At 35.9% G+C, this 22,664-nt stretch overlaps 1 protein-coding gene across 1 annotated transcript in view; it reads left to right on the forward strand.

The window, feature by feature from the left end:
- Positions 1 to 22,664, forward strand: part of LOC121370242 (glutamine-dependent NAD(+) synthetase-like) — a gene marked incomplete at its 3' end in the record, with an annotated part of 85,213 nt that overhangs the window by 20,418 nt on the left and 42,131 nt on the right. Inside the window, exon 4 of the mRNA XM_041495366.1 lies at positions 4,088 to 4,141. Within this exon, the coding sequence (XP_041351300.1) occupies positions 4,088 to 4,141 (54 nt within the window). The remainder of the gene's footprint in view (positions 1 to 4,087; positions 4,142 to 22,664) is intronic.

The following is a 22,664-nucleotide window of genomic DNA, read 5'->3' on the forward strand; positions in this document are numbered from 1 at the left end:
ACTTTATTTTACAGTAGGTGCGTTTTATCGAATGTAACCATGGGAATGTGTTTGGGACATGCAATGACCTTATATTCACAAAGCATGAACCGGTAGGAAACATAAAATCGGAGTTATAACCCATTTGTACCCTTTTGCGTTTCTTTTTTTGAAGAGTATATGTTATAACCATCCCTGTCTGTGAATATTATTATACATGTAGTTAGTCTGTATATAATATGTGCAGGTCTGTTTCATGCTTCTAAACTATATTATTATACATGTAGCTAGTCTGTATATAATATGTGCAGGTCTGTTTCATGCTTCTAAACTATATTATTATACATGTAGTTAGTCTGTATATAATATGTGCAGGTCTGTTTCATGCTTCTAAACTATATTATTATACATGTAGTTAGTCTGTATATAATATGTGCAGGTCTGTTTCATGCTTCTAAACTATATTTTCATAAATAAATTTCTACAGAAACCATAAAAGTGATATCCGGTGAAAAGTCATAATATTATTTTCACTGTATTTTTGACTTGTTTTTGACGGGCGCAAGCGCTATCACGCCTGTGAACCCCCGTCAACTCCATCTGACGGGCACGAAATAATGCGCCCCTAAATTGAACAAATCACGCTTGTTTTTGTTTTTGTTTTTTAACTCTGCCATTTTAATTGTTTATTGAATCCAATCCACAATGCCACAAATCTTTCCATTCTGTTCACAATGAACTTCCTAGAATACTTTTTATAAATTGAAACACGATTGATTGGTTATCTTTACACTGAGCCAATCAGCTAGGAGTTCACTTATTATTAAGATCTCATCGGTTTTGTTGTGTTTAATTTCGTACAATGCAAGTAACATCGCAAAATATATTTTACACTGTCGTCGTTTTGATCACGTACAGAAAACATAATACGGTAGGTGCCTTGTCCAATGATCCTATGTTGTGTATAATGTTTATACATGTTGATATCACATTAAACGCGTACACCAACAAAAAATAAATTTAGTAAAGCAGGTTTTGTTTTCGTTCATAGCATAGTGACATACTCCAGACATTTCTACTTTCTGTTTCACAATACTGCCACATGATTTAAAGCCAAGGACATTGCCCTTGGTAGAGTCAGATTTCTAGTATATTTAATCGGTTGACGGGCACCTGAAACAAACCTACACCGATTTAATTTCAACTCAGTAATTTGAATTTACCGAGTGTAAAGCATGTATATTTTAAAATTAAATTTACATTAGATTTTTTTTTTATGGGTTGCTATGATTCGAGTTAGTAGTATAATAAATAATGTGTTAACTACAGTACACCGATAATCAAAGTTAATCCTATTTGTAAAAATATATATTTATAAAAGATGTAGTAAGATATATTTGGGTAGAAAACATTTTCTCTGTTATGACATTATTATTATTTTTTTAAATAGAGAATTTGCAGGTACATAACATGTATATTATGATATCATGTTAAATGTGATAACCCTGTGCCATGTGGTTGTTACACTTTTACATTCAGTTCACAGAAATCATTCTGCGATGAAAACTAAAATTATTGTACCTTATTCATAAATAGTCAACAGATTATCATGATTCAGAATTTTAATGCAACATGATATGCATATAATACATAAGAAATCGACAGATATTGTGTTCATGATGTTTCTTTTTCTTCTGTAAGACTGCAATGACCCATTCCTTCCATCTTTGAGAACAACCATCATATTACGGTAGTTATATTAGGATATTTATTTTGAAAACACAAAACATTAACCCATAAGATATTTAATTTAGAAACTATTACTCCTCAAACTTAATTATGTTCATGGGTGCAATTCCTGTCGGTCTCTTGCTTCTAATTCTGATTATTTATTTCCCTTTGTGTCGTTTCTTCATATTTAAGTTTCATGATTACCAATGCATTTGATCGTATTTGAAAAAAAGAAAGTAATTTAAACAACTGTACCTATAGAAAAGGGATATGAAGTGCAATTATGATAAAATATCTAAAACGAATAATAATGATGATACAATGTCCTGTAATTGAGTGCAAGTTAAAATTTAACAGCATTCGATTCGTTTTGTTTTGTGTGTTTTGGATGATCACTTTGTCAGGTATGTTTGCACAGCAGTATTATTAAATAAATGTTAATTTAATAATTAAATAAAGATAATTTTTATTCAAATTTCTTTTCAAAAGTCTATGGTCAAGTAAATGTTTTGGAAAAGTTCCATCCAAAGAAATATATCATTGCGTTACATGTTTTCGATAGGATAAGCAAATGATATTAACAAAAAGTTAATAAAAACTGAGGAAAGATGTATATAATAAATAGACCTTTCATGGTGTTTTTTCGAATATGATTTTATGACAACTTGTAATGTGTGAAAACCATATTTTCATGAATTGCATTTAAACCACTTTTGCACCTGCTATGGATCGGGTCACGTGGACTGTGATGGGCTTCAAATGGAGTGTAGACATTGCCTTTACAATATTTATTCATGAAAAACACCTGCTTTCAACACTCATTGACTTTATTCAAATTTTAGATTGTGAAGTTTTCAATTTGACTCAGTATAGATTCACTTACTATGACAATAGACCACATGAAGTGGGAATTAAATAATTAAATGAAAAATAAAAACAAATTTGTTGAGAAAACTTAAATTAATACATTCCAGTTACACATTATTTCTGAAAGGAAGTGACATGTTGAAAGTTGATTTATAGTCCACTATGATTAATTAACAGTACAGACAGTAAAAAAAGAGAAAAAACAACACATTTTCAAGACTGTTTATGTGGCAACCTGTAATCAGTGGCCACCTATCTTAAGTGGTCACTTTTCTCTGTTCCCTTGTGTGACCACTTAAGATTTCACCAATTTGTCAAAAGTTTCTTAGTTGGGAATTCAGACCCATCACACTTTGAGAGGAAAGATTTCTACTTTATTTTTGAATGGCAGTGAATTAGGGAAGGACAGTAATAATCAGTGACAAGGCGGGAAAATAACAACAGGGTGGCACAAAACGAGGCAGGGCAGCACAAAATTCTGGCAGGGCGGTACAAAATGGGGTAGGGGAGGGCTGCACAAAATAAGAGCAGGGTGGCACAAAGAGGGACAGGGGGGCCACAAAACTAGACAGGGGCTTGGCAGCACAAAACAGAGGCAGGGCAGAACAAAATGGGGGCAAGGCAGCACAAAACCAGGGCAGGGTGGCATAAAGCAGGGCAGCGCGGCACAAAATGGGGCATGGCATTTGTTTGTGGCCAGCTAAAACAGTTATAAATTGAACATATGCATACATACCAGTACTGAACTGGGTGGCATAAAACTAGGGCAGGGCAGCATAACACAGGGCAGGGTGGCACAAAATGTAGGGGAGGGCTGCACAAAATAGGAGCAGGGTGGCACAAAGAGGGACAGGGGGCCACAAAACTAGATGGGGGGGGGGGCTTGGCAGCACAACACAGAGTAAGGGCAGCACAAAATAGGAGCACGGTGGCACAAAGAAGGGGCAAGGGGTCATGGCAGCACAAAACAGAGGAAGGGCAGCACAAAACCAGGGCAGGGTGGCATAAAGCAGGGCAGGACAGCATAAAATGGGGGCAGGGCATTTATTTATAGTCAGCTAGAACACAGTTATAAATTGAACTGAATGCAAAACTTTAATCAAGTCAATTGTTTTCTCCTTATTATCGTATATCTGTAAACCCACAACAAATTCATAATTTACTAAAAGTGTGTCTGTGTGTGTGTCTCCATATTATCGTATGTCTGTAAACCCACAACAAATTCATCATTTACTAAAAGTGTGAATGTGTGTGTGCGTGTGCGTGTGTCTCCATATTATCATATGTTTGTAAACCCACAACAAATTCATCATTTACTAATAGTGTGAATGTGTGTGTGCATGTGCGTGTGTCTCCATATTATCGTATGTCTGTAAACCCACAACAAATTCATCATTTACTAAAAGTGTGAATGTGTGTCTGTGTGCGTGTGTGTGTGTCTGTGTGCATGTGTGTGTCGTGTGTTTCCTTCACTACCCAGTGTGAGCTAATTGTTATGTTTTTGTCACAGGCCTGTCATGCACAAGAATGCAGCTTACAACTGTCGAGTGGTGTTTCTAAACAAGTATGTATGGACTTTATCACTTTTATTATAGAGTTTATCTTTTTTCTGCCAGTAATAGACCCCATAATGAAACATCTTTTTGCAGCTAGCAGACAAAATTCATGTTACACTGAAAACCTCGATTTCGAATTGTGCTGTAGAAAAAGTAATATAATTATTGCAATAATTTTATCTATTAATAAATATTATAACATGTAGATGTAGCTACATGTACATATAATGGAATGAATGTTTGGCAACTGCTGGCTGAAGTGAGTGCTGTAATCTATTAATAAATATTATAACATGTTTTAGATGTAGCCACATATAATGAAATGAATGTTTGGCAACTGCTGGCTGAAGTGAGTGCTGTGATCTATTAATAAATATAATAACATGTAGATGTAGCTACATGTACATATAATGGAATGAATGTTTGGCAACTGCTGGCTGAAGTGAGTGCTGTAATCTATTAATAAATATTATAACATGTTGTAGATGTAGCTACATGTACATATAATGGAATGAATGTTTGGCAACTGCTGGCTGAAGTGAGTGCTGTAATCTATTAATAAATATTATAACATGTTTTAGATGTAGCCACATATAATGAAATGAATGTTTGGCAACTGCTGGCTGAAGTGAGTGCTGTGATCTATTAATAAATATAATAACATGTAGATGTAGCTACATGTACATATAATGGAATGAATGTTTGGCAACTGCTGGCTGAAGTGAGTGCTGTAATCTATTAATAAATATTATAACATGTTGTAGATGTAGCTACATGTACATATAATGGAATGAATGTTTGGCAACTGCTGGCTGAAGTGAGTGCTGTAATCTATTAATAAATATTATAACATGTTTTAGATGTAGCCACATATAATGAAATGAATGTTTGGCAACTGCTGGCTGAAGTGAGTGCTGTAATCTATTAATAAATATTATAACATGTTTTAGATGTAGCTACATGTACGTATAATGGAATGAATGTTTGGCAACTGCTGGCTGAAGTGAGTGCTGTAATCTATTAATAAATATTATAACATGTTGTAGATGTAGCTACATGTACGTATAATGGACTGAATGTTTGGCAACTGCTGGCTGAAGTGAGTGCTGTAATCTATTAATAAATATTATTAAAATGTTGTAGATGTAGCTACAGGTACATATAATGAAATGAATGTTTGGCAACTGCTGGCTGAAGTGAGTGCTGTAATCTATTAATAAATATTATTAAAATGTTGTAGATGTAGCTACATATAATGGAATAAATGTTTGGCAACTGCTGGTTGAAGTGAGTGCTGTAATCTATTAATAAATATTATAACAATATTGTAGATGTAGCTACATGTACGTATAATGGATGAATGTTTGGCAACTGCTGGCTGAAGTGAGTGCTGTAATCTATTAATAAATATTATAACATGTAGATGTAGCTACAAGTACATATAATGAAATGAATGTTTGGCAACTGCTGGCTGAAGTGAGTGCTGTAATCTATTAATAAATATTATAACATGTTTTAGATGTAGCCACATATAATGAAATGAATGTTTGGCAACTGCTGGCTGAAGTGAGTGCTGTAATCTATTAATAAATATTATAATAATGTTGTAGATGTAGCTACATGTAATGGAATGAATGTTTGGCAACTGCTGGCTGAAGTGAATGCTGTAATCTATTAATAAATATTATAACATGTTGTAGATGTAGCTACATATAATGAAATGAATGTTTGGCAACTGCTGGCTGAAGTGAGTGCTGTAATCTATTAATAAATATTATAACATGTTGTAGATGTAGCTACATGTACATATAATGAAATGAATGTTTGGCAACTGCTGGCTGAAGTGAGTGCTGTAATCTATTAATAAATATTATAATAATGTTGTAGATGTAGCTACATGTACATATAATGGAATGAATGTTTGGCAACTGCTGGCTGAAGTGAGTGCTGTAATCTATTAATAAATATTATAACATGTTTTAGATGTAGCCACATATAATGAAATGAATGTTTGGCAACTGCTGGCTGAAGTGAGTGCTATAATCTATTAATAAATATTATAACATGTTTTAGATGTAGCTACATGTAATGGAATGAATGTTTGGCAACTGCTGGCTGAAGTGAGTGCTGTAATCTATTAATAAATATTATAATAATGTTGTAGATGTAGCTACATATAATGAAATGAATGTTTGGCAACTGCTGGCTGAAGTGAGTGCTGTAATCTATTAATAAATATTATAACATGTTGTAGATGTAGCTACATGTACATATAATGAAATGAATGTTTGGCAACTGCTGGCTGAAGTGAGTGCTGTAATCTATTAATAAATATTATAACATGTTGTAGATGTAGCTACATGTACATATAATGGAATGAATGTTTGGCAACTGCTGGCTGAAGTGAGTGCTGTAATCTATTAATAAATATTATAACATGTTTTAGATGTAGCCACATATAATGAAATGAATGTTTGGCAACTGCTGGCTGAAGTGAGTGCTATAATCTATTAATAAATATTATAACATGTTTTAGATGTAGCTACATGTAATGGAATGAATGTTTGGCAACTGCTGGCTGAAGTGAGTGCTGTAATCTATTAATAAATATTATAATAATGTTGTAGATGTAGCTACATATAATGAAATGAATGTTTGGCAACTGCTGGCTGAAGTGAATGCTGTAATCTATTAATAAATATTATAACATGTTGTAGATGTAGCTACATGTACGTATAATGGAATGAATGTTTGGCAACTGCTGGCTGAAGTGAGTGCTGTAATCTATTAATAAATATTATAACATGTTGTAGATGTAGCTACATGTACGTATAATGGACTGAATGTTTGGCAACTGCTGGCTGAAGTGAGTGCTGTAATCTATTAATAAATATTATTAAAATGTTGTAGATGTAGCTACATATAATGGAATAAATGTTTGGCAACTGCTGGCTGAAGTGAGTGCTGTAATCTATTAATAAATATTATTAAAATGTTGTAGATGTAGCTACATATAATGGAATGAATGTTTGGCAACTGCTGGCTGAAGTGAATGCTGTAATCTATTAATAAATATTATAACATGTTGTAGATGTAGCTACATATAATGAAATGAATGTTTGGCAACTGCTGGCTGAAGTGAGTGCTGTAATCTATTAATAAATATTATAACATGTTGTAGATGTAGCTACATGTACATATAATGGAATGAATGTTTGGCAACTGCTGGCTGAAGTGAGTGCTGTAATCTATTAATAAATATTATAACATGTTGTAGATGTAGCTACATGTACATATAATGAAATGAATGTTTGGCAACTGCTGGCTGAAGTGAGTGCTGTAATCTATTAATAAATATTATAACATGTTGTAGATGTAGCTACGTGTACATATAATGGAATGATTGTTTGGCAACTGCTGGCTGAAGTGAGTGCTGTAATCTATTAATAAATATTATAACATGTTTTAGATGTAGCCACATATAATGAAATGAATGTTTGGCAACTGCTGGCTGAAGTGAGTGCTGTAATCTATTAATAAATATTATAATAATGTTGTAGATGTAGCTACATGTAATGGAATGAATGTTTGGCAACTGCTGGCTGAAGTGAATGCTGTAATCTATTAATAAATATTATAACATGTTGTAGATGTAGCTACATGTACGTATAATGGAATGAATGTTTGGCAACTGCTGGCTGAAGTGAGTGCTGTAATCTATTAATAAATATTATAACATGTAGATGTAGCTACTTGTACGTATAATGGACTGAATGTTTGGCAACTGCTGGCTGAAGTGAGTGCTGTAATCTATTAATAAATATTATTAAAATGTTGTAGATGTAGCTACATATAATGGAATAAATGTTTGGCAACTGCTGGTTGAAGTGAGTGCTGTAATCTATTAATAAATATTATAACAATATTGTAGTTGTAGCTACATGTACGTATAATGGATGAATGTTTGGCAACTGCTGGCTGAAGTGAGTGCTGTAATCTATTAATAAATATTATAACATGTAGATGTAGCTACATGTACATATAATGAAATGAATGTTTGGCAACTGCTGGCTGAAGTGAGTGCTGTAATCTATTAATAAATATTATTAAAATGTTGTAGATGTAGCTACATATAATGGAATGAATGTTTGGCAACTGCTGGCTGAAGTGAGTGCTGTAATCTATTAATAAATATTATAACATGTTTTAGATGTAGCTACATGTAATGGAATGAATGTTTGGCAACTGCTGGCTGAAGTGAGTGCTGTAATCTATTAATAAATATTATAATAATGTTGTAGATGTAGCTACATGTACGTATAATGGAATGAATGTTTGGCAACTGCTGGCTGAAGTGAATGCTGTAATCTATTAATAAATATTATAACATGTTGTAGATGTAGCTACATGTACGTATAATGGACTGAATGTTTGGCAACTGCTGGCTGAAGTGAGTGCTGTAATCTATTAATAAATATTATAACATGTTGTAGATGTAGCTACATGTACATATAATGAAATGAATGTCTGACAACTGCTGGCTGAAGTGAGTGCTGTAATCTATTAATAAATATTATTAAAATGTTGTAGATGTAGCTACATATAATGGAATGAATGTTTGGCAACTGCTGGCTGAAGTGAGTGCTGTAATCTATTAATAAATATTATAACATGTTTTAGATGTAGCTACATGTAATGGAATGAATGTTTGGCAACTGCTGGCTGAAGTGAGTGCTGTAATCTATTAATAAATATTATAACATGTTGTAGATGTAGCTACATATAATGAAATGAATGTTTGGCAACTGCTTGCTGAAGTGAATGCTGTAATCTATTAATAAATATTATAACATGTTGTAGATGTAGCTACATGTACGTATAATGGAATGAATGTTTGGCAACTGCTGGCTGAAGTGAGTGCTGTAATCTATTAATAAATATTATAACATATTGTAGATGTAGCTACATGTACGTATAATGGAATGAATGTTTGGCAACTGCTGGCTGAAGTGAGTGCTGTAATCTATTAATAAATATTATAACATGTTGTAGATGTAGCTACATGTACGTATAATGGACTGAATGTTTGGCAACTGCTGGCTGAAGTGAGTGCTGTAATCTATTAAATAAATATTATTAAAATGTTGTAGATGTAGCTACATATAATGGAATGAATGTTTGGCAACTGCTGGCTGAAGTGAGTGCTGTAATCTATTAATAAATATTATAACATGTTTTAGATGTAGCTACATGTACATATAATGAAATGAATGTTTGGCAACTGCTGGCTGAAGTGAGTGCTGTAATCTATTAATAAATATTATTAAAATGTTGTAGATGTAGCTACATATAATGGAATAAATGTTTGGCAACTGCTGGTTGAAGTGAGTGCTGTAATCTATTAATAAATATTATAACAATATTGTAGATGTAGCTACATGTACGTATAATGGATGAATGTTTGGCAACTGCTGGCTGAAGTGAGTGCTGTAATCTATTAATAAATATTATAACATGTAGATGTAGCTACATGTACATATAATGAAATGAATGTTTGGCAACTGCTGGCTGAAGTGAGTGCTGTAATCTATTAATAAATATTATTAAAATGTTGTAGATGTAGCTACATATAATGGAATGAATGTTTGGCAACTGCTGGCTGAAGTGAGTGCTGTAATCTATTAATAAATATTATAACATGTTTTAGATGTAGCTACATGTAATGGAATGAATGTTTGGCAACTGCTGGCTGAAGTGAATGCTGTAATCTATTAATAAATATTATAACATGTTGTAGATGTAGCTACATGTACGTATAATGGAATGAATGTTTGGCAACTGCTGGCTGAAGTGAGTGCTGTAATCTGTTAATAAATATTATAACATGTTGTAGATGTAGCTACATGTACGTATAATGGACTGAATGTTTGGCAACTGCTGGCTGAAGTGAGTGCTGTAATCTATTAAATAAATATTATTAAAATGTTGTAGTTGTAGCTACATATAATGGAATGAATGTTTGGCAACTGCTGGCTGAAGTGAGTGCTGTAATCTATTAATAAATATTATAACATGTTTTAGATGTAGCTACATGTACATATAATGAAATGAATGTTTGACAACTGCTGGCTGAAGTGAGTGCTGTAATCTATTAATAAATATTATTAAAATGTTGTAGATGTAGCTACATATAATGGAATGAATGTTTGGCAACTGCTGGCTGAAGTGAGTGCTGTAATCTATTAATAAATATTATAACATGTTTTAGATGTAGCTACATGTAATGGAATGAATGTTTGGCAACTGCTGGCTGAAGTGAGTGCTGTAATCTATTAATAAATATTATAACATGTTGTAGATGTAGCTACATATAATGAAATGAATGTTTGGCAACTGCTGGCTGAAGTGAAGTGAGTGCTGTAATCTATTAATAAATATTATTAACATGTTGTAGATGTAGCTACATGTACGTATAATGGAATGAATGTTTGGCAACTGCTGGCTGAAGTGAGTGCTGGTGAAGTGATGTAATCTATTAATAAATATTATAACTGTAGATGTAGCTACATGTACATATAATGGACTGAATGGCAACTGCTGGCTGAAGTATAACATTATTGTAGATGTAGCTACATGTACGTATAATGGATGAATGTTTGGCAGCTGCTGGTTGAAGTGAGTGCTGTAATCTATTAATAAATATTGTAACAATATTGTAGATGTAGCTACATGTACGTATAATGGAGTGAATGTTTGGCAACTGCTGGCTGAAGTGAATGCTGTAATCTATTAATAAATATTATAACACCATGTAGATGTAGCTACATGTACATATAATGGAATGAATGTTTGGCAACTGCTGGCTGAAGTAAATGCTGTAATCTATTAATAAATATTACAACAATATTGTAGATGTAGCTACATGTACGTATAATGGATGAATGTTTGGCAACTGCTGGCTGAAGTTAATGCTGTAATCTATTAATAAATATTATAACAATATTGTAGATGTAGCTACATGTAATGGACTGAATGTTTGGCAACTGCTGGCTGAAGTGAATGCTGTAATCTATTAATAAATATTACAACAATATTGTAGATGTAGCTACATGTACGTATAATGGATGAATGTTTGGCAACTGCTTGCTGAAGTGAATGCTGTAATCTATTAATACATATTATAACAATATTGTAGATGTAGCTACATGTAATGGACTGAATGTTTGGCAACTGCTGGCTGAAGTGAATGCTGTAATCTATTAATAAATATTATAACAATATTGTAGATGTAGCTACATATAATGAAATGAATGTTTGGCAACTGCTTGCTGAAGTGAATGCTGTAATCTATTAATAAATATTATAACAATATTGTAGATGTAGCTACATGTACATATAATGGAATGAAATATGGGTGAATGTTGATTGATTCCAAAATAAACTATTCTGTTTGTGTTTTCGTAATAAAATGGCATTTAGGATGACACACCAGCATGTGACCAATTAATAACATGTAAAATAAGGCACAGCCAAGTTCAAGTTTGCCTGTCACTCTGTTTAATTGTTAGATACCATCTTTATTTAGCAACGGTTAGAATAATGAATGCCAAAAATCTACTTTAACCTGAACAGGGCTAGCTGACAATTTAAGACAGTAAACATTTAATCCATCAAGAGAAGTTGAAAAATGAGATATTTTACAGTGCAAATATATACGATTAGTCTAAGTAGGCAAATATTTTATAGTGCATGTCATATAGAATACATGACAAATTCTTCATGACAAGAGATAATATTCAATCACTTTAAGAAAGATATTCGAACTACTTATGTTGTTATGTTTGATCATAATCAAGATATTTTCTTCATGTATCTGTAATACATAAACTTCAGATGTCAATATTTGAGTAAATGAGTTGAGCTAGTCGCATTACATGACAAGCTACATACTTTTGGTTACAGACTGAGTCGGATTACATGCCAAGCTACATACTTTTGATTAAAGACGGAGTCAGATTACATGACAAGCTACATACTTTTGGTCACAGACTGAGTCAGATTACATGACAAATTAAGCTGTATGTTTTAATTGTCACTGACTGATTCAGATTAATCGACAAGCTGTATATTTGATCACAGACTGAGTCAGATTACATGACAAGCTGTATTTGTGGTCACAGACTAAGTCGGATTACATGACAACCTGAAGTTTTGGTCACAGACTAAGTTGGGTTACATTTCAGCTGTATTTCTGGTCACTGACAGAATCTGGTTTCATGACAAGCAGTATTTTTGGTCACTGACAGAGTCGAGTTACATGACAAGCTGAATTTTTGGTCACTGTAAGGTTACACGACATTAGCATTTCTCGAAATTCCCAGGATAAAGCTGATATATACTGATGGAAAAACCAACGCAAGTTCCGTTTTGGTCATATAACTTTGTTTTATCCATGTACCAAATATAGTAACATATTAGCTACCTCATTGTACTATCTAAAGAATCTTTGGTTAAAATTGAGTCAACCATGAGCATGCACTTATGAAGCTGCATGCTTTTCACTGATTTGTCAAGAAAGTGTGCATCCGACCCACTGCCACCTGCTATGGACCATACCAAATCAAAGTTTTGAACAGTACACATCAAGTGCACAACATTTTATTTCAACACGATTGGAAAGCAAAATGCAGCAAATGTTAAAAGTTGATAGGGGTAGGGCTATTGCTCTATTTATGCAGGGGAAATTGCAACATCGCATCGCCCAGCAATTTGGGGTACATGAGTTAATGATAGCTTGTTTAGTGAGGCTTTTCAGAGCCACAGGAAGATTAGCTGACTGTCCCAGGAGCGGATGTCTGTGCATTACGTTGCCATGTCAAGATGAGGCATATGTCTCACACACCTCCGTATCTCGCACACCTTCGTAATCAGTTTCAGATGGCTATGGAGACGGTGAGTCAGGTTTTAGGCACTCGTGGTCGCCCAGTGTGTCCACAAATGGTTAAGAATGCATTGCGGGAGTTCAACTTAGGCCACAACATCCCTGTGTTGGTCTGCAACTTACACCCAGGCAACGTCAACGTCAATTGCAATGGCTGCATGCACATGCACCAAATTGGTTTGACTTGGCACACTGGAGACGTGTGTTGTTCACTGACGAGTCTTGGTTCTCACATTACAGATGGATGGCAACGTGTCTATCGATGTCGAGGTGAACGATACTCATACACATGCGTTAAGGAAAACAACAGATTTAGGGTAGAGTCTGTTATGGTATCAGGGGAATTTCTCATGGCGTAAAAACACGTCACGTGGCCATCCTGAGCAATCTTACAGCCGTAAGATATCGGGACCAGGTCATCAGGCCTCATGTCCTACCACTTATCCATGCTCGTAACCTTAGGTTGCAGCAGGATAATGTGAGGCCGCACGTTGTGAGGGTTTGTCTCAACTTCCTCAACCAAATCAATGTCCCAGTTCTCGATTGACCAACCCAGATTTGAAACTGATGAAGCATTTGTGGGACGAGCTGAACAGAAGGGTCAGGAAGCGTGCAAATGCTGTCTGTGATAACACAACAAAACTTGTCAAAATTTATTCAGTAATGAAGACATAACCTAAAAATCCAAACAATGAAATAATCATCAATAAAACATTTGAAATATTTTCCACCCAAAAGAAACTTGCGTTTGTTTTTTCCATCAGTATATTAAGGCAGTGACTAGTTAGAATTACTTGCCTAGAAGGTAGCTCAATTAGTTCTAGATTGTGACCAGTTAGAGTTACTTGCTCAATTAGTTCTAATTATTCTCCCTTGAGGCCTCTTACTAATTATAACACCAATAATAAATATAACCGCCAGCGGTAATGACAGATTCCCAAGCTATAATAGCTGTACATTACTTGGACATATTTATAAATAATACATTATTTAATTACTGCAATAATTACACACACACCACACATGCACCCACATACACGCACACACTGCCTTGTAACCAACTAGGAAATTTAAGCAAAAACCCCACATATAATAGCTGATACAGCTGCTTTAAAACCCACATATAATAGCTGATACAGCTGCTTTAAAACCCACATATAATAGCTGATACAGCTGCTTTAAAATCCACATATAATAGCTGATACAGCTGCTTTAAAACCCACATATAATAGCTGATACAGCTGCTTTAAAACCCACATATAATAGCTGATACAGCTGCTTTAAAACCCACATATAATAGCTGATACAGCTGCTTTAAACCCACATATAATAGCTGATACAGCTGCTTTAAACCCACATATAATAGCTGATACAGCTGCTTTAAAACCCACATATAATAGCTGATACAGCTGCTTTAAGAGCACAGCTAGTGTACCCCGACGTGCAGATAGTCCCTGATAACATGTTGTTTTTGACGTGCAGATAGTCCCTGATAAGATGTTGTTTTTGATGTGCAGATAGTCCTTGATAACATGTTGTTTTTGACGTGCAGATAGTCCCTGATAAGATGTTGTTTTTGATGTGCAGATAGTCCCTGATAAGATGTTGTTTTTGACGTGCAGATAGTCACTGATAACATGTTGTTTTTGACGTGCAGATAGTCCCTGATAACATGTTGTTTTTTGACATGCAGATAGTCCCTGATAAGATGTTGTTTTTTGACGTGCAGATAGTCCCTGATAAGATGTTGTTTTTTGACGTTCAGATAGTCCCTGATAACATGTTGTTTTTTGACGTGCAGCTAGTCCCTGATAAGATGTTGTTTTTGACGTGCAGATAGTCCCTGATAACATATTATTTTTGACGTGCAGACAGTCCCTGATAAGATGTTGTTTTTTTATGTGCAGATAGTCCTTGATAACATGTTGTTTTTGGCATGCAGATAGTCCCTGATAACGTTGTTTTTGATGTGCAGATAGTCCTTGATAACATGTTGTTTTTTATGTGCAGATAGTCCTTGATAAGATGTTGTTTTTGACGTGCAGATAGTCCCTGATAACATGTTGTTCTTTGACGTGCAGATAGTCCTTGATAACATGTTGTTTTTGACGTGCAGATAGTCCCTGATAAGATGTTGTTTTTGACGTGCAGATAGTCCCTAATAACGTGTTGTTTTTTTACGTGCAGATAGTCCCTGATAAGATGTGTTTTTTTTATGTGCAGATAGTCCTTGATAACATGTTGTTTTTGGCGTGCAGATAGTCCCTGATAACATGTTGTTTTTGATGTGAAGATAGTCCTTGATAACATGTTGTTTTTTATGTGCAGATAGTCCTTGATAAGATGTTTTTGATGTGCAGATAGTCCCTGATAACATATGTTGTTCTTTGACGTGCAGATAGTCCTTGATAACATGTTGTTTTTGACGTGCAGATAGTCCCTGATAAGATGTTGTTATTGACGTGCAGATAGTCCCTGATAACATGTTGTTTTTGGTGTGCAGATAACATGTTGTTTTTGGTGTGCAGATAGTCCCTGATAACGTTGTTTTTGATGTGCAGATAGACCTTGATAACATGTTGTTTTTGACGTGCAGATAGTCCCTGATAAGATGTTGTTTTTGACGTGCAGATAGTCCCTGATAACATATTGTTTTTGACGTGCAGATAGTCCCTGATAACATATTGTTTTTGACGTGCAGATAGTCCCTGATAAGATGTCTTTTTTTTATGTGCAGATAGTCCTTGATAACATGTTGTTTTTGGCGTGCAGATAGTCCCTGATAACATGTTGTTTTTGACGTGCAGATATTCCTTGATAACATGTTGTTTTTGACGTGCAGATAGTCCCTGATAAGATGTTGTTTTTGATGTGCAGATAGTCCTTGATAACATGTTGTTTTTGACGTGCAGATAGTCCCTGATAAGATGTTGTTTTTGATGTGCAGATAGTCCCTGATAAGATGTTGTTTTTGACGTGCAGATAGTCACTGATAACATGTTGTTTTTGACGTGCAGATAGTCCCTGATAACATGTTGTTTTTTGACATGCAGATAGTCCCTGATAAGATGTTGTTTTTTGACGTGCAGATAGTCCCTGATAAGATGTTGTTTTTTGACGTGCAGATAGTCCCTGATAAGATGCTGTTTTTTGACGTGCAGATAGTCCCTGATAAGATGTTGTTTTCTGACGTGCAGATAGTCCCTGATAAGATGCTGTTTTTTGACGTGCAGATAGTCCCTGATAACATGTTGTTTTTGACGTGCAGATAGTCCCTGATAACATGTTGGTTTTGATGTGCAGATAGTCCCTGATAACATATTGTTTTTGACGTGCAGATAATCCCTGATAAGATGTGTTTTTTTTATGTGCAGATAGTCCTTGATAAGATGTTGTTTTTGACATGCAGATAGTCCCTGATAACATGTTGTTCTTTGACGTGCAGATAGTCCTTGATAACATGTTGTTTTTGACGTGCAGATAGTCCCTGATAAGATGTTGTTTTTGACGTGCAGATAGTCCCTGATAATAATGTTGTTTTTGACGTGCAGATAGTCCCTGATAAGATGTTGTTTTTGACGTGCAGATAGTCCCTGATAAGATGTTGTTTTTGATGTGCAGATAGTCCCTGATAAGATGTTGTTTTTTGACGTGCAGATAGTCCCTGATAAGATGTTGTTTTTTGACGTGCAGATAGTCCCTGATAACATGTTGTTTTTTGACGTGCAGCTAGTCCCTGATAAGATGTTGTTTTTGACGTGCAGATAGTCCCTGATAACATATTATTTTTGACGTGCAGACAGTCCCTGATAAGATGTTGTTTTTTTATGTGCAGATAGTCCTTGATAACATGTTGTTTTTGGCATGCAGATAGTCCCTGATAACGTTGTTTTTGATGTGCAGATAGTCCTTGATAACATGTTGTTTTTTATGTGCAGATAGTCCTTGATAAGATGTTGTTTTTGACGTGCAGATAGTCCCTGATAACATGTTGTTCTTTGACGTGAAGATAGTCCTTGATAACATGTTGTTTTTGACGTGCAGATAGTCCCTGATAAGATGTTGTTTTTGACGTGCAGATAGTCCCTAATAACGTGTTGTTTTTTTACGTGCAGATAGTCCCTGATAAGATGTTTTTTTTTTATGTGCAGATAGTCCTTGATAACATGTTGTTTTTGGCGTGCAGATAGTCCCTGATAACATGTTGTTTTTGATGTGAAGATAGTCCTTGATAACATGTTGTTTTTTATGTGCAGATAGTCCTTGATAAGATGTTGTTTTTGATGTGCAGATAGTCCCTGATAACATATGTTGTTCTTTGACGTGCAGATAGTCCTTGATAACATGTTGTTTTTGACGTGCAGATAGTCCCTGATAAGATGTTGTTATTGACGTGCAGATAGTCCCTGATAACATGTTGTTTTTGGTGTGCAGATAACATGTTGTTTTTGGTGTGCAGATAGTCCCTGATAACGTTGTTTTTGATGTGCAGATAGACCTTGATAACATGTTGTTTTTGACGTGCAGATAGTCCCTGATAAGATGTTGTTTTTGACGTGCAGATAGTCCCTGATAACATATTGTTTTTGACGTGCAGATAGTCCCTGATAACATATTGTTTTTGACGTGCAGATAGTCCCTGATAAGATGTCTTTTTTTTATGTGCAGATAGTCCTTGATAACATGTTGTTTTTGGCGTGCAGATAGTCCCTGATAACATGTTGTTTTTGACGTGCAGATATTCCTTGATAACATGTTGTTTTTGATGTGCAGATAGTCACTGATAACATGTTGTTTTTGACGTGCAGATAGTCCTTGATAACATGTTGTTTTTGACGTGCAGATAGTCCCTGATAAGATGTTGTTTTTGATGTGCAGATAGTCCTTGATAACATGTTGTTTTTGACGTGCAGATAGTCCCTGATAAGATGTTGTTTTTGATGTGCAGATAGTCCCTGATAAGATGTTGTTTTTGACGTGCAGATAGTCACTGATAACATGTTGTTTTTGACGTGCAGATAGTCCCTGATAACATGTTGTTTTTTGACATGCAGATAGTCCCTGATAAGATGTTGTTTTTTGACGTGCAGATAGTCCCTGATAAGATGTTGTTTTTTGACGTGCAGATAGTCCCTGATAAGATGCTGTTTTTTGACGTGCAGATAGTCCCTGATAAGATGTTGTTTTCTGACGTGCAGATAGTCCCTGATAAGATGCTGTTTTTTGACGTGCAGATAGTCCCTGATAACATGTTGTTTTTGACGTGCAGATAGTCCCTGATAACATGTTGGTTTTGATGTGCAGATAGTCCCTGATAACATATTGTTTTTGACGTGCAGATAATCCCTGATAAGATGTGTTTTTTTTATGTGCAGATAGTCCTTGATAAGATGTTGTTTTTGACATGCAGATAGTCCCTGATAACATGTTGTTCTTTGACGTGCAGATAGTCCTTGATAACATGTTGTTTTTGACGTGCAGATAGTCCCTGATAAGATGTTGTTTTTGACGTGCAGATAGTCCCTGATAACATGTTGTTTTTGACGTGCAGATAGTCCCTGATAAGATGTTGTTTTTGACGTGCAGATAGTCCCTAATAACGTGGGGTTTTTTTTACGTGCAGATAGTCCCTGATAAGATGTTTTTTTTTTATGTGCAGATAGTCCCTGATAAGATGTTGTTTTTTGATGTGCAGATAGTCGCTGATAAGATGCTGTTTTTTGACATGCAGATAGTCACTGATAAGATGCTGTTTTTTGACATGCAGATAGTCACTGATAAGATGCTGTTTTTTGACATGCAGATAGTCCCTGATAAGATGGTCTTTTGTGACGTGCAGATAGTCCCTGATAAGATACTGTTTTTTGACATGCAGATAGTCCCTGATAAGATGCTGTTTTTTGACGTGCAGATAGTCCCTGATAAGATGCTGTTTTTGATGTGCAGATAGTCCCTGATAACATGTTGTTTTTGACGTGCAGATAGTCCCTGATAACATATTGTTTTTGATGTGCAGATAGTCCCTGATAACATGTTGTTTTTGACGTGCAGATAGTCCCTGATAACATGTTGTTTTTGACGTGCAGATAGTCCCTGATAACATGTTGGTTTTTGGTGCTACATCTAATATTTAAAAAGAAAGATGGACTGATTGGTGTGTACAGGCAGTTTTAGGACATTCATTGTTTGGAATAAAAGCAATTTGTATGATTATATGTGTTTGTCTGAAGGGGCCTTTTTTCATACTTCAATTCACTATGTCCTTCCTGATGGAACGTGATAGTCCTGAGGGAACGCCTTTTTTCATACTTCAATTCTGTATAGTCCTTCCTGCAGGGAACGTTCATACAATTGATAGTCCTTCCTGCAGGGAACGCCTTTTTTCATACTACAATTCACGATAGTCCTGCAGGGAACGCCTTTTTTCATACTTCAATTCACTATAGTCCTTCCTGCAGGGAACGCCTTTTTTCATACTTCAATTCACTATAGTCCTTCCTGCAGGGAACGCCTTTTTTCATACTTCAATTCACTATAGTCCTTCCTGAAGGGAACGCCTTTTTTCATACTTCAATTCACTATAGTCCTTCCTGCAGGGAACGCCTTTTTTCATACTTCAATTCACTATAGCCTTTTTCATACTTCAATTCCTTCCTGCAGGGAACGCCTTTTTTCATACTTCAATTCACGATAGTCCTTCCTGCAGGGAACGCCTTTTTTCATACTTCAATTCACTATAGTCCTTCCTGCAGGGAACGCCTTTTTTCATACTTCAATTCACGATAGTCCTTCCTGCAGGGAACGCCTTACTTGGAACGCCTTTTTTCATACTCATCAATTCACTATAGTCCTTCCTGCAGGGAACGCCTTTTTTCATACTTCAATTCACTATAGTCCTGCAGGGAACGCCTTTTTTCATACTTCAATTCACGATAGTCCTTAAGATGTTTTTTTTTGATTGCAGTCCCTGATAAGATGTTGTTTTTGATAGTGCAGAACGCCTTTTTTCATACTTCAATTCACGATAGTCCTTCCTGCAGGGAACGCCTTTTTTCATACTACAATTCACGATAGTCCTTCCTGCAGGGAACGCCTTTTTTCATACTGCAGAACGCCTTTTTTCACGTGCAGATAGTCCCTGATAAGATCCTTTTTGCTGCAGATAGATATTTTTTTTTGACGTGCAGATAGTCCCTGATAACTTCCTGCAGGGAACGCCTTTTTTCATACTTCAATTCACTATAGTCCTGCAGGGAACGCCTTTTTTCATACTTCAATTCACTATAGTCCTTCCTGCAGGGAACGCCTTTTTTCATACTACAATTCACGATAGTCCTTCCTGCAGGGAACGCCTTTTTTCATACTTCAATTCACGATAGTCCTTCCTGCAGGGAACGCCTTTTTTCATACTTCAATTCACTATAGTCCTGCAGGGAACGCCTTTTTTCATACTTCAATTCACTATAGTCCTGCAGGGAACGCCTTTTTTCATACTTCAATTCACTATAGTCCTGCAGGGAACGCCTTTTTTCATACTACAATTCACGATAGTCCTTCCTGCAGGGAACGCCTTTTTTCATACTACAATTCACTATAGTCCTTCCTGCAGGGAACGCCTTTTTTCATACTTCAATTCACGATAGTCCTTCCTGCAGGGAACGCCTTTTTTCATACTTCAATTCACTATAGTCCTACAGGGAACGCCTTTTTTCATACTTCAATTCACGATAGTCCTTCCTGCAGGGAACGCCTTTTTTCATACTTCAATTCACGATAGTCCTTCCTGCAGGGAACGCCTTTTTTCATACTACAATTCACGATAGTCCTTCCTGCAGGGAACGCCTTTTTTCATACTTCAATTCACTATAGTCCTGCAGGGAACGCCTTTTTTCATACTTCAATTCACTATAGTCCTTCCTGCAGGGAACGCCTTTTTTCATACTTCAATTCACTATAGTCCTGCAGGGAACGCCTTTTTTCATACTACAATTCAATTCACGCCTTTTTTCATATAGTCCTTCCTGCAGGGAACGCCTTTTTTCATTTTCACTATCATACTTCAATTCACGATAGTCCTTCCTGCAGGGAACGCCTTTTTTCATACACAATTCACGATAGTCCTTCCTGCAGGGAACGCCTTTTTTCATACTACAATTCACGATAGTCCTTCCTGCAGGGAACGCCTTTTTTCATACTACAATTCACGATAGTCCTTCCTGCAGGGAACGCCTTTTTTCATACTACAATTCACGATAGTCCTTCCTGCAGAGAACGCCTTTTTTCATACTACAATTCACGATAGTCCTTCCTGCAGTGAACGCCTTTTTTCATACTTCAATTCACTATAGTCCTGCAGGGAACGCCTTTTTTCATACTTCAATTCACTATAGTCCTGCAGGGAACGCCTTTTTTCATACTACAATTCACGATAGTCCTTCCTGCAGGGAACGCCTTTTTTCATACTACAATTCACTATAGTCCTTCCTGCAGGGAACGCCTTTTTTCATACTTCAATTCACGATAGTCCTTCCTGCAGGGAACGCCTTTTTTCATACTACAATTCACTATAGTCCTGCAGGGAACGCCTTTTTTCATACTACAATTCACTATAGTCCTTCCTGCAGGGAACGCCTTTTTTCATACTACAATTCACTATAGTCCTTCCTGCAGGGAACGCCTTTTTTCATACTTCAATTCACGATAGTCCTTCCTGCAGGGAACGCCTTTTTTCATACTTCAATTCACGATAGTCCTTCCTGCAGGGAACGCCTTTTTTCATACTTCAATTCACGATAGTCCTTCCTGCAGGGAACGCCTTTTTTCATACTACAATTCACGATAGTCCTTCCTGCAGGGAACGCCTTTTTTCATACTACAATTCACTATAGTCCTTCCTGCAGGGAACGCCTTTTTTCATACTACAATTCACGATAGTCCTTCCTGCAGAGAACGCCTTTTTTCATACTACAATTCACGATAGTCCTTCCTGCAGGGAACGCCTTTTTTCATACTACAATTCACTATAGTCCTTCCTGCAGGGAACGCCTTTTTTCATACTACAATTCACTATAGTCCTTCCTGCAGGGAACGCCTTTTTTCATACTTCAATTCACGATAGTCCTTCCTGCAGGGAACGCCTTTTTTCATACTACAATTCACGATAGTCCTTCCTGCAGGGAACGCCTTTTTTCATACTTCAATTCACTATAGTCCTTCCTGCAGGGAACGCCTTTTTTCATACTTCAATTCACGATAGTCCTTCCTGCAGGGAACGCCTTTTTTCATACTACAATTCACGATAGTCCTTCCTGCAGGGAACGCCTTTTTTCATACTACAATTCACGATAGTCCTTCCTGCAGAGAACGCCTTTTTTCATACTACAATTCACGATAGTCCTTCCTGCAGGGAACGCCTTTTTTCATACTACAATTCACTATAGTCCTTCCTGCAGGGAACGCCTTTTTTCATACTACAATTCACGATAGTCCTTCCTGCAGAGAACGCCTTTTTTCATACTACAATTCACTATAGTCCTTCCTGCAGGGAACGCCTTTTTTCATACTACAATTCACGATAGTCCTTCCTGCAG

This window comes from Gigantopelta aegis, chromosome 4 (genome assembly GCF_016097555.1).
Source record: "Gigantopelta aegis isolate Gae_Host chromosome 4, Gae_host_genome, whole genome shotgun sequence".
NCBI classification, from domain to species: Eukaryota; Metazoa; Mollusca; class Gastropoda; order Neomphalida; family Peltospiridae; genus Gigantopelta; species Gigantopelta aegis.